The sequence below is a fragment of the Ursus maritimus genome (genome assembly GCF_017311325.1).
Source record: "Ursus maritimus isolate PB19 chromosome X unlocalized genomic scaffold, ASM1731132v1 scaffold_X1, whole genome shotgun sequence".
Lineage (NCBI taxonomy): Eukaryota > Metazoa > Chordata > Mammalia > Carnivora > Ursidae > Ursus > Ursus maritimus.
The window spans coordinates 105,752,129-105,766,094 of record NW_024423319.1 but is presented as its reverse complement, the minus strand read 5'-3'; the positions used below and the strand labels follow the sequence as shown (position 1 = coordinate 105,766,094).

The 13,966-nt window shown below is 48.4% G+C and overlaps 1 protein-coding gene across 1 annotated transcript in view; it reads left to right on the top strand.

Annotated features, from left to right (window-relative positions):
* Positions 1-1,239: 1,239 nt before the first annotated feature.
* Positions 1,240-13,966, top strand: part of PTCHD1 (patched domain containing 1) — a 51,718-nt gene continuing 38,991 nt past the window's right edge. Inside the window, exon 1 of the mRNA XM_040626271.1 lies at positions 1,240-1,590. Coding sequence (XP_040482205.1) covers positions 1,240-1,590 — 351 coding nt within the window. The remainder of the gene's footprint in view (positions 1,591-13,966) is intronic.

The window sequence follows — 13,966 nt, the reverse complement described above, 5'->3', positions numbered from 1 at the left end:
GAGCAGGGGAGTAACGCTACGGATTCCCGGTTCACAAACACTCTACGCCCGCCCGCAGGGGCGCCCGCTCCAGCCCCGCCGCACCAGGTCCCCCAGACCCGCCTGTGACGACAGAGGGAGGAGGAGGAGGCAGGGCGGAGAGCCAGGAGTACGGGAGCTCCACCGACTGACCACCAGTACCAGCACTTTTGCTATGGGGGACGGGGTGGGCGCGCAGGTTGAGGGGCGCGCAGCAGAACTGCCCAACCCCAATACACTCTGGAGCGACCCTAAATAAGGGAAGAGAAGAAAGATTCTCCACAGACGCCTTTTGGGGGGACGTGCCCCAGACGCACACTCGGACCCCGTGGTCCCGCGGCAGCTGCAGTGTTGGGGATAATTTAAATGGCTCTTACTTGAGAGGAGGCGTGATTTCCACGTTCGAGCGTCTTCGCTCCCCACCCCCTCTCCGCACCAGCCAGTGCGCGCCACCACCTGAGCCTGGCGAGAGCCGGGGCGCACGCAGTCTTCAGCCTCCTCCTTTCAGCCTCTGGGGGTACTTGGCTCTGAGCGGGTCCACCCGACGCCCCCCGGGAGAACTCTTTACTTTTTGTTTGGAAAATCGGGGCCATTTCTTTATTCATCTCTGGGTCTCCCCGGAGGAGGACAGGGGAGGGGAGGGCGTGCGAGGCGGGCCGGGCCGGGGGAGGGGAGCGCGGGGAGGGGAGGGGACTGGGTGTAGCCTGGAATTCTCCGTCCTCGTGTTCCTAGGCTGGCGCGCAGAGTCTCCCCGAGATAGCGCCGCCGCCGCTCCCCGCGCCACCCCGTCGTTGGCCTTGGGGGTCGGGTGAGTGGGGTCATGACGCGCCGCGGGGGCTGCTCCGGGCCCCCCCCGCGCTGAGCCGGGACGCGGCCCCGCCGCGCGGAGCCCCTCGGGCTGGGAGGCGGCGGGGGGTGGGGAGGGCGCACGGGGTAGGGCGGAGTGGGGGCGGCGCGGAGGCCGCCAGGCTGGGGGGCTCTCTGGGCCGGCGCGGCCGCGGGCAGGAGGGCGTGTCTCCGGCCCGAGGGGACCCTCCCGAGGCGCGGCGCGGGACTCCCCGATGGTGGTGCCGCGGCTCCGGGAGAGCTCCGGGTCTCGCCTCGCGCCGCCGCCGCGCCGCCGCCGCCGCGGCGCCACCGCCGCCGCCGCCGCCGCCGCCGCCGCCCGAGCCCGCGCCGAGCGTGCGCCTCGCCCTCCTCCCGCGCCCGCTCTGCTCTAGGATGCTGCGGCAGGTTCTGCACAGGGGCTTGAGGACGTGTTTCTCCCGGCTCGGCCACTTCATTGCCAGTCACCCGGTCTTCTTCGCCTCGGCGCCCGTGCTCATCTCCATCCTGCTCGGCGCCAGCTTCAGCCGCTACCAGGTCGAGGAGAGCGTGGAGCACCTGCTGGCGCCCCAGCACAGCCTCGCCAAGATTGAGCGCAACCTCGTCAACAGCCTCTTCCCGGTCAACCGCTCCAAGCACCGACTCTACTCGGACCTGCAGACCCCCGGGCGCTACGGCCGGGTCATCGTCACCTCCTTCCAGAAAGCCAACATGCTGGACCAGCATCACACCGACCTGATCTTAAAGGTGAGAGGGGGGCGGGCGCGGGCAGCCTCCGCTGGCGCCGCTGCCGCGGCTGGGCTGGCTCTGCGCGGGGGTCCGGTCTGAGAGCGCCGCCTCTCCCATCCCAGGCGGCTGCCGCAGGGGCTCCCCTGCACCGCGCGCCCCTCGGAGGCCGTCCGGAGCCTCCTAGCCTCCTGGGCGGGGAGCGTCCGGGTCCGGGCCCGGCCCTGCCCTCGCCGCTGTCGCCGCCACCCAGGCAGCTGCTGCAACAGTTGGGGCGGCGGCAGCCTCGGTGCTATGGTCGGTGCGCTTGTTTTGGTCGCAGTGGTCTTGGGGGTGGGGAGGCTTGGGGGTAACTGGGCCAAGAAAGAGCAGAACAAGAGAAGACATTCTAGAAAGTCCTGGTACTTGAAAACAAAATATCACGCTTGGGGGGGGGGGTTCAGAGACCCCTCTCGCCTGTCCCCATTCTTTACTCCCCTTCTCTGACCTTTGGAGTGATTTCAGAAATGCTGCTCGGAGGGACCGGGAGGAGGCAAAGGAATGTGAGGCGGGATGGTGAGGAAAATGCCTCCTACCCACCCAGAAAGAAGTGTGGTCCCTGGCGAGGACGCGGGGCTGCCCCGCTGCCCTCTTCCCAGAGCAAGGTGGCCATCTCTGTCTACGGGGTAGGAAATGATGTCTGCCATTCGCAGTTATTTTGTCTTGCACAGTAGCTCCCCTCTTCCGAAATGCAAAAACTTCTTTGGGAAAACAGGGATTCGATTGATCCACTTTTGTTTGGGTGCATTTGGGCGTGAGGGTGAGGGGCAGAGCCAGAAGGGTGAGGACAGAAGCCAGGCTGTGTGGCCCTAAGGAGAGCACAGGAAATCAAGCAGCTGGTTAGAGGGTGACACTCGTGGAAACAGGTTGTGCCGTCAGTCCGAGGTGGAAATTTGATGTGAAAAGTGAGGTAAATGGTGATAACTTTCAGGAAGTTCCTAAGAAAAGCAGAGGAGTGAGGACTAGAGATGGAAAAGTGGAGACCTTCAGAAAGAAAAGGAAAAATAGGTGAGAATGTTCCATCCAAGTCCCTGGTGGGAATTGTGGGGCTTGTTTACTTAAGGTGCCCCTCTGTGGAGGGCAACCAATCCCAGCTGGAGCCCTGGGGCAGAGGCACAAAAAGAGCTGGTTTTGTGAGGGTCTCCGTTCAGATCTGGGATTAGAGCCGGTTAGATTTCTAGTCCACTTACGCCACGGGGAGTCAGCCAGTGAACCTGGGGAACTCTCTCCTCTTTCCCTCTACAGGTAACCCTCTATATCCCTGGAGACCAGCTAATTTTCATGTTATTTCCCTACCTCTCTCTGTTGGTGTGTATCGGCAGTTAGTAATGAGGGGAATCCGACTAGGGACTCAGTGGAATTAGGACCTTCCCACGTTGGGTGGCTTGTGATATTTTAAATGGCACACACATCATCGAAGAACCTTAGTAACAGTGGTTCGGAAATATTTGCTTTTCTCATGATTATGCTTCCAACATTGAAGTGAGTTTTTTTTTTTTTGTCCCAATACTTCAGTGAACATATTCTGACACACAGAAAAATACTGCCCCAAATGCTTCCCCAAGAAAACGCGTAGTAGTTTCATCACAGGCTTAAGGAAACTATAAATTTAGCCAGTCCTGACAGCTGGAAAGCTGCCCCCATGTTTTGATAGATGATCTACTAAATGATGTTTCTCTTTGTATTTTTTTTTTCCGAAGTGATGTTTCCACTGGCTTTTTTCCCCCCTAACAAACCGTCACGCCACTGTGACGGGCAGTCACCAGTTACATTCACTCTCAAGGTTAATGAGACATCAACAGGCACATCAGACCTCTTTTCAACAGTATTGTTTCTCTCCTATTTGATTTTGATCTGTTCAGGACACAAAACCGTATTATCAGAGAAAGTTGGGACTAAAGAGAGAGGAAGGCTGTCTTTGCCTCCATGGCTAAAGGGCAACTTTAAAGGACAGCGGTCTTGTCAGTAAATTGTTTTCAGATTCGAGATGGTTCTTCATGCGCTAGGTGTCTGGGGAAAATCAAGACCAAGTCAAATAGTGGTCAGAAGCCATTTCAAGCTGATGGCTCTCTGGTCAAATGAATTCATACAGTTTATAAAAACTCAGACCTAGGAAACTGAGGGAATTGCCTCAATTTTATATATCCATTTTTTTCCTTTCTACATTTAACTCTTATATCTGGATGGTTCGGAGCTGGGGGACAGAAAAATGGACCTCCAGTAGTCATGGTAATGTGAAGTGGGGGAACGAGCACTTATCATCATTTGTCTTTCTTTCCATGAGATGAAGATGTGTCCTTTACAAAAGGTGTTAGGAGTCAAAGAGTCACCGTTTTTTCCCATACTAGTGTTATTCTGATACTTTGCTGCTGGCATCAAGGATAGCCCTGACAGCTGACAGTGCACACAGCACCATCCAGCTCCTGCCTATTTGATGGCATCACATTTGAAACGAAGTGGACAAAACATAAGCAGGGTTTTATGAAGGCTTTCTCAGGCCCCGTTACGAAACCAGAGGAAGTACCTTGCAGGGCTGTGTCATTTACTCCTCATCTGGTGCTCCGCGGTTGTACCCATTTTATGAAGGAGATCCTTCTTGGGATATTAGTCCAGCTACTTTCTGAGCAAAAATAGACTGGGAAAGGATGATGACCAAAAAAAGTAGAAACCCCAGTTGATTTTTTTTAAAAATACAATTGAGAGTATCACCAAGAAAAAAAAATCTACACTGATCTCATTTGGAGAAGCTTTCTCAAATTTGTGCAGGTGACGTTGTTGCCATACTCAGACTGTGCAGCATAGATTTCCACCCCAAACTATGAGAGGGGTGACTGTCCCTGGCAATGGTTTCCTCTGAAGTCTGTGGGGCAAAGAGGTAATTTGGGGTGAAGGGGGGGTGGGACCTAATGGTGCTGGTAAAGGATCAAGCATTAATTTCTGGACATCTTTAAAAGTCTTTGTTTCACTAGAAGATTGAATTTAGCTCATCATTATGTTATAACAGAAAATCCATGATGTTCATCTCTGAGCAAATTTCAGAGTAGCGCCTCATGAGCTTTTATAAATCCGTTTCTTCTTGATCACCGAAAATTAAGTATAAGAAGGTCTTGTTGGTAATTGATCTGGGCTGTGACCAAGACACTACTTGATTTATCCCAGAATCATCCATGTAGAATGAAGAACCAGTTTAGCCCAGTCCTTACAATAATGATATCACCTTTATACCACTCTGTAAGTTAGAAACACACAGTATGTTTAAATACAGCAAACGCCTCAAGGTAAATGTGCTGTGATCCCATTTTACAGAGCAGAAATCTGCTCCCTACATATTCACTGACTTGTCCATGGAAAGAAGACGAGGGCAGAAACAGGACAGGACAGGGTTTTAACTCCCAGTCCAGTACCCTTCACTATAATTTACTGCCTCCCATACGATAAACTACTCAAATGACTTACGATGTACATGTTTTCAATCCAAATGAAGTATATTTGACTAAAGTCTCATTCCCATCTCACAGTGTTGTCTTAACAGTGGTAACTGGTTGGTGAGCACATTCTCTTGACTGATTCTGTCTGGTGTCAGTGAAAATCCCCATAGAGAAACTCTAAATGCCCAAAGTAAAGCATACGATATTTGGAATTAGCAATACACAAAGATAGCAAGATAAAATGTTTTACTGGAAAAATCTCTGGATGATTGGGTGAAGCTACTTCCTATTTGAGCACTGTTCACTGTCCAGGTGGATTCAACTCTAGTGCCTCACACAGTCCCTAGCACATTGTAAACCCTCAATAAATACTTTTCAAATGGACCTGCCCTAGTTTATTCAGACATTTATGTGATGGGTAAAGAAAACTCCATGGAAACTACCTTGAAATGTATTTTCAAAATGACATGTTTTTATTTTTGCAGTTTCTAGGCTTCTCTTTTTCCATGATACCATTCTTCCTTCCTTGATAACCTCTGTAGTCCTATTAAAACATTTCAGTTTTCAAACTGTGTGGGGGCATTTCCTTTGTACAACTTCTTCTTCGAAGGAACCTCCTAGGATATTTTATTCCAAACCAATGGAAGGACATATCCTCACTATGCAGACATTCTTCCACTTATGGGGGAATCTCATTTTGTTCAAATATTGAGTTTCTATTTTTTAAAATACGTTTTACATTTAAATACATTAAATAGAACTAAGTTGCAAAACGAGATTAACAGCATTTAACTTGGAATTAATTAATTCAGGCTTTCCAAGAAGGGCAGCAGAACTGTTCACTCAGGGTCATGAAGACCTGGTAGCGGGATCCATATCCCAGTTGTTTTCAAATACTGTCTCAGCACTTGTAGTCACTGCGGGAAGAGCCATCGTTCCTCTCTCTACAGTCTAAGGATGGGCCAATTCCAGCCAACTTTTGAGCTCAGAAGGTGTTTTTATATTTTTAAAATATTGTAACAAAACAAAACAAAAACAAAGAATATGAGGCAGAGATGGCATGTGGCTCTCAAAGCCTAAAACTATTTACTCTTTGGTCCTTTACATCGAGAAGTTCCCGTACTGTCTTCCAAACCCCTTTACTGGAGCAGTTTCCTGAAGTGAACACTGTTAAGTCACATGGAAGGCAGCGGTTCTCACGGAGAGGTGGTTTTACCCCCCCCCAGGGGACAGTTGGCAACTATTGGACATGTTTTTCACTGTCACGACTTGGGGGGCGGGGATCTGCTGCTGGCATCTGGTGGGTGGAGTTCATGGATGCTGTTAAACATCCCGCACGCACAGGACAGCGCCCCATAGCAGAGAGTTACCTGGCCCCAAACCCTGCTTCAAGGGGTTCCTCTGTGTTCCTCTAGCTTTGTTGGGGTTTTTTTTTCCCCAGCTGCAGTGATTACATAAAATGAAAAAATGCCAAAGAGAAGTTCACATCTTACAGAACTTTGGCTGGAGACAAATATTATGACCTCTGAGGAGATGCCTTTTGGGGCGGTTGGGCAGAGATCAGATTCTCCAGTGTGATCTTCTCCAAGATGCAGTTCTCTCGCTTTCCCTCATGCCTCTGTCCTTTATAGTCTAAACCCCACTGTATAGGACCCCGAGAAACCCAGTGCAGGCTAGCTGCCTGAATGGCAAAGCTGCTCAGTTGCCGCTGTCTGTGAGACCTGTCAGAGTGGCCATCACCAGCAGGCCGGACCCTCGATCTGTAGCAGCCATCCACTAGGCCGGGCTCCTTCCGACAGTGTGTGGAAGGTCACTGGGAGCAGTGACCTGCTAAGGAGGTGGGAGGCAGTGTTTTGTTGCCTGGTCCAACCGCTTGGCTCTTCGGAACACAAACTGAAAAAAGAGCTTGCATCCAAGGAACAGTGGACCAGAAACCCTGGGTTTGGAGGCCACCTTAAAGGTCATCTCCACAGGTGCTGACATGGGAATCTGCTCTTAGCATCTCAGGGTGCTTTTTGTGGTGACAGGTGCTGTGGCCACTGGAGCAGCCCCATCCCTTCGGTGAGCTACGTGACTGGCAGGTACTCTTAGAAAATGTGGAGCACGAGCCTGAAAGGGCAGTGTTTGTGCATCTCCTGGGCCAGGCAAATGCCTTTTGCATTTTATTTTTGCACTAGAGGAAAATTAAGGAGACACTTAATAGATCACTATTCATCCTCCTTTCATTTCACAGGAGGTGCACCCCAATAATCCAAGTGCGACATCATTCTAGGGTTGTCTGCCTTCTAAGCACATTTCAGTGGTGTGAGTAGTATCCTCGAATGCCTACCCTGCCTGTCTCCTTTAGATTTGGGGAGCAATCTCTTACTTCCCTATGCAGATGAGCACTGCGGGAGAATTTGGGTAAACTGTTCATTTAAACTGAAATGTAAAAATAAAGCCATTGAGGGAGAGGAAGTCCCCCTTCTTAATGGTGCAGAGTATCTTGATAGATGCTCTATTACAGTAAGAGAAGCGTGATTTTAAAAACTTAACACAAAAACTGAACCTCTCAGGACTTAGCAGACTTACAGACCTCGCAGAAAGAACAACTGAGCATTTATTTAACTGGTGACTCCTTCCTCTAAGAGAAGGAGAAGGAAGCTAGAAGAAGTTATTTGCTTCCTGCCTGAGCGGGCACAGCATCCTTGGCACAGGAGCTAGGGAGGTGCAAGGTGCTGGGGAGTCTGATCAACTTTGACTTGGTGAGGTGCGCCATCTGGTACCTGACTTTGGGGCTCAGTGTGAGCCCCAAGTAATACTCAAGATAGGCTTGAAGCAGACCTTTGAAGTCACCCGCTTCGTAGCACATCACAGCAAGCAGGCCGGTGTGCAGCACTGCCTGTGCTGCCGCCGCATGCCCGGAAGGCCACAGAACTTCCGAGGGTTCCTGCCAGACTGATTTAATGACCAGCAGGGGAGGTGAGTAATCTCTAACCTTTAGAAGACAAAAAAAGGGGGGGGGGAATCAACACCAGTTGTTATTTCATACGGGAAGCCCTGAATAATATGTCGTGCCTTCAAATTCAGAATTTATATTTTGAATAAAAGGAGGCAATGAGGGAAGAGGGAAGCTATTTTTATCTTCTTGCTCTCTAAGAAGCCCTCTTGAGAATATGGTTTCTGGTATTTTGAAAGATCCCCCTTGTTAGGTCTTCCACTTTAAGTCTAACTTGTGGGTTCCAAGTACAGTCGAGATGAGAATTTCAATGCAAGCAGATACCTTGGGAGTTGATATTCAAAAATCCTGGTAAGAAAGTGGGGACATGAAACAGGGAGTAGGGGGCAGGCACCCAGGGCTCAGTGTGGCTGGGGAGCTCTGAAAGACACTGTAGGACACATGTCCAAGTTACCCCACCTGTGGGTGAAGACGCCAGATATTTACTCCCCAACTCTCCAGCCACCATCAGTCAATCCAGCTGCATCTGGGGGCACTAAATAAGCCTCTGACAATTCCAGATGCCGTATGTACCCCCTAGAATCAGAACTGTCATCTTTGCTTTATGAAAGCCTCAGGCAAAGAGCTGCAGGTGTTTACAGTAAGAGGACTTGGCATGTGCAGGGGAGGGGGAGCTGAAAGTGTCTGCCCCAAGGGTCCTAACCCCATCTAAGGTTACACATCTCGGAGCTTAGGGCTCACATTCCTAGGCCGAGTTCATCCCTTCACTCCACAAAATGGCCATGACCGCATCTCCACAAAGCTACAGGCAAGGATGGTCCAGCAGAGCAGTTTCCTTTATTTGAATTTGAAAACCCCGTCATTTTCATTTTCACTTCTGCCACTGGATGGTGGTAAAGATGATTCCCAACAGGGTCAGGACACCACCAGGACTGGGGATTTTCTATGGCAAACCCCCAGGTCTGAGTGGCCCAGATCTAGCCCCTCTTCCCTTCATGAATACAAGAGAAGTCCGCAGGACTGTTTCTCATAGCTCCATCCCCACACGTGGACTCTTGTTGCTCTCCTCCCTAGAAATGCATTCACTCCTTACTTCGGGTGCAACTCACATGCTTACTTTGTGAGGCCTTCCCACATTCAGGGCTCCTTCCCTCCCTTAAGTCTATCCGGCTTTCAGTCACGTCCACATTTCTTAATGCATAACTATACATTAATTTATAATCCACTGTATTGTCACCTGATACTTTCTCTTAAACAAGATCATAAGCTCTTCAAGGGCGGGAACAATGTCTCATACTCCCAAATTTCTCCCAGAACCTAGCATAACGTGGAGTGTGCAGCAGGTAGTTAATAAATTATGGCCAGTTGATGGTTTATAGGATGGAAAATGTGCTCTCCCTTCCCTATTGATTTATTTTGGTCACACTAGAACTGCTCATTGCTCAGCATTGAAGGTGAGATTCCTCTGCCCATCTTTCCATGGGCACCATGACTTTGCCAAATACCACAGCTGCACCAAATCCTAACTGTCTCAAGAGAAAAAAAAAGCATCTCTGCTATAGAATGATCACTATCAGCACTGAAAAAAGAAATCTTCGTGATATTCAGTACCTTACTTTTGTGAGGTTCACATTATTGCATTTTGTTTTTCTTGTTTTGATTTGGCCTCTAGGCGAGCGGTCATACTAAGTAAAAGACGAATTGCCCTTAGACTCTCTAAGAGTCCAGTCACCTGGACACCATGTGAAAATACGGATTCTGCCTCGGCCCGGGGTGGGACCCGCAACTCTGGATTTCTAACAAGCTCTCAGTTGATGCAGCTGGGCAGTGGAGCGCGCACTGAGTAGCAAGGCTCAGACTTAGCTGTTGTGAACAGAACACGGGATTTGGAGTCAGGGAAGCCAAGCTCAAGTCCCAATTTCCCTAACTTTGTGACTTTGAGTAAGTTGCCGACCCGCCCTGAGAAGCAGGTTCCTCATCAGCACCTAGTGTAATAGCGTCCTCTGCACTCACTTATGGTAAGGATGCACTGAGATAAGGTATGTGACGGCATTGTGTAACCACAGCCTTCTGTAGGGTATGTCATCATTATTGCTCTTGGCCTTGAAAATGACTGTATTCCTTCCTAAGTGCCAACTAACTCCTCCAGAGCCATTGTCGCCTGTTGAGTAAATAACACATGCAAGCATTTTTTTCCTTTGATCCAGCAGGCCATAATGGGTGCTCAATCTACATTCTTAATACTCAGATTGGTAATTTGTTGGTTTTTAATGACTCCACCTGAGTTGTAACAGACGACTGGATTCATCCTACTGCTGAACATGCAACTCCTAAGTTCTTAGGCAGGCAGAGCTGTCAGTGGGGACAGGTGGATTGCATTTTGCCTCTTCAGGGTGCTTTCTCGGGGTTCAGAACCTCATCTTCATGCTTGACAGGGCTTCACACACAAAGGAAGCCTTCACTTCCTGCCCAGGGAAGTGTCTTTGGAATTAAAAGCTCTGGGAGACTGTGGGCTCCTGTGTCAAGGTTCCCTCCACCCCTCCTTACAGCATGCTAGACAGGGATTCTCCAGCTGTTTAGGGGAGAGAGTTGATAATTCTCCTCTCTCACTTAATTTACATGACTACAGTGCTTCCCTGAGAAATCTTGCCGACACAAGTAGATCTGCAAGCACTTCAAAGGGAAAGTGTCAGAATTGCCAGAGATCAGGAGAACCAGGCGAAGTGATAATTGTAAAGCCCTTTGAAACTGTGAAATGTAAAATTTTGCTGACTGGGGGCTTTAATCATTTAGGTCAGTGCATTTCCCCACCTTCCCCTTTCTAAAATTTCTTTCTCTGGGGTTATAAAAGAAATCTATAATTATTTAGGATCAAAATCAAATCCACCAAAGAAAGTTCCCCTGCCTACCTGGTTCTCTATGCCTGAACTCTTCAAATGGAACTAACCTCAGTGTAAGTGAGGGTTGGCACTTCCTTGCAAATTTGAATATGCTTTCAAATTCCCTGGGAATTTTATTAACATGCATATTCTGATTCAGTGTAGGTCTGAGACAGCAGGCCTAAGATCCTACACTTCTAACAAGCTCCCAGGGCTGTTGTTGCTGCTGGTGTGAGGACCACGCTGACCAGAGCAGTGGCTTAGTGGACCCGAGGAACCTTTGTGTATCCTGACTAATTACTCAGTGCCATTTAATTGCCTCCATACTCTAAGGTAGTGGCTCTCCAGCTTGAGCGGGTATCCCCTGGAAGGCTTGTTCCAACACAGATTCTGGGTCTCATCAGAGTTTCTGATTCTATAGGTCTGAGGTGGGGCCTGAGAATTTGCATTTCTAACAGGTTCCCAAGGTGATGCTGCTCCTGTTGGTCCAGGGAACGCACTCCTAGAGCCACTTCTATAAAGCATCTTAGTAATTAGCTGCCAGGTCGAATTCCAAAAATACAGTCTCCCTCTCTGTAGAACCTGGCCCACAGATATAAGCAGGGTGCAAGATACATTGTCTCAGCAGTTAATTCTGAATGATGCTGCAAGAGCTATTGTGCAAAGGGTACTACGTAAGCGTGAACCTTTTAAGTTTGCAATTTAAGGGAAGCGTATTGAATGGAGGGGCCTGCTCTGCTGCCTGTCTGCAGGGGCTGGAGTGTGCAGGAAAGGGGCTGAGAAGAAGAAAGGACAGCCTGAGATGGAGCGGGGGGAGACATAAACCCCTGACCCACACATACACTGTGGATGTTGTTGCTACCATCACCGTGTGATTGCCGAAGTTTCCTTTTTCCAGAGACTTCCCACATAGGGTCACCTGCAGAAACTTTCTTTTATATCAAACCAGAAGGCACAGTGGGTACAAATAGGAGCTGCACATTGTGTTTTTGAGGCAAGGGCCCAGCTCTATGATTGCCAGAGGCGAGGTGTACACAGGGAGGGCCCTGACAGCTAATGTTCAGTTCCAGCTACTGTCTGATGTCAGTGCTGTTGAAGAGAGGTAAAGTAGAGCTGGGGTGAAGTTCAGTAAGTACTGGCTTGGGCATAGTGGAATAAGCACTTCAGAGCCCCAAAGTTCTGTGTTAGAGTCTATGAACCATTAATCTGTCCTTGATCAAGTGGCTTAACCTCTCTGGGGTCTCAGTTTCCTCACCCATAAAGTGGGATCAGCAACATCATCATTACAGAGTTGGAAGATAGAAGATAAAAGGAGATACATGTGTGAACAAAATTCATCAAGTGGAATGTGCCTAAGGCCACACTAATCTCACAATACCTGCACTGAATACACATGTTTGTCCAGGGCAAGAGAACAAGCCTCTGGGGATTCCTAAGGGAAAAGGGTAAGTACCTTAGTCAGTTGACATGTTTCACATCACCATCTCCTTTTGTAAAAAGTACCTGTAGAGTCAGCGACTACCTTTTACGAAGCAGAGGCTTTGTGACATGGCCTCACACTCCCAGATAGCGTAATACTGCCTCCATCTATATTTTTACTTTGAAAGACCCAAGGAGAATAAAAAATACCATATCTGTTCATCCACTGTTTATACTTCGAAAGCCTTAGACCTGCACTGTCCAATTCAGAAGCTACTGGCCACATGTGGCTCTTTGACTTAAATTTTAAGTTAATGTAATTAGAAATTCATTCCCTTTATTGCAGTAGCCACTTTCCAAATGCTCCATAGCCACATGTGCCTATAATGGACAGAACAGGTAAAGAACATTTTCACCATCAGAAAAAGTTCTATTCAATACTGCTGCTTTTCACAGATAAAATAACTGATACAACCTATGGCTTAACTAATAAGCAGTGGAATCAAGATTCAAACACAAGACTGGCTTGTTAAGCACCATTTAAAAACAACTACACCAGATTGCCCCCATGAAATACAGAAATAGATGAGTGAGGGATGGCCCTGGGGTCTGATGGCCTTGAGGCAGTATTTCAATCAGTAATAGAGTAAGGGGGAGAATCTTCAGTTTCTGCTTCAACACGTTAAGGTTTTGGAAGTTGTCACTCCCATCTTTAGACAAAGAAAAACATAGACAGCCTGAAAATCAATGGGTTCTCTTGAACACATCAGAGAACAGGGCAACTGCCATCCCAAAATCTGTAGAGGCAAACACGTCCATACAGACATAGTCATAATCTGCTTACTTGAAGCAGAAGGTTCTGGTAGAAACACTTAAATGGTATTTTGATAAATTGATGGAGCCTGAGTGTGGACTAGCATGAGAGTGAGAGACTCCTGGGAGCTGCAGTCACTGTCTTTATAGGGTGAGGAATCAGGAGGCTCATATTTCTTGGACTTCATCTACAGAAGCCCCACCAGATTCCCAAAGTGACGATCTGGCAGGGAGAGGTGGAAGAGTAATCACTGTGAAATCCACCCAGTCCTCTCCATAACAAAGGCCTACTCTCAAAAGAAGAAGATTTTGCTAGGGCACAATTCTGAAACTTTGTCCTAGGTTCTTCCCTACTGAAGCCCTCTTCAGCCTTTCTGTCTCACCTAAGTGGGGGGAAAGAGTCCACAGGTGTCAGGACTTCAAGGAAATAGACTAGAAGTACTACATCCAGGGAAGGAATTAGGGGAGGGGGGGAGCTATACTGCTGGAGAAATATTTGTGAAAGTCATATCCCCAAAACACAGGCCCACTTAAAGACTGAGATTCACTGGGAGGTTATTATATAGCATTTCCCCTCCCTAAATCTTACCACCATATCAACAAGTTTCCAGTATAATAATAGTGGATGACAGCTGCAAGACATAAATTCTCTCTAAGAAGGAGTACTTAGGGAAGCCCAAAGTCAAGAGGATAAACAAAAACGATGACAATGGAGGAATTTGAAGCTTCTGGTACATATAGCCACAACAAACATGAAATACATCCCAATTCCTAGAGTAACGTATGTCCTCACTGTAAAGGCCCATTTACCTTAGTTAGTATTAACTGATAAAACATGTCCAGCTTTGGAAAAGAAAATTACAAGGATGATATATATATAT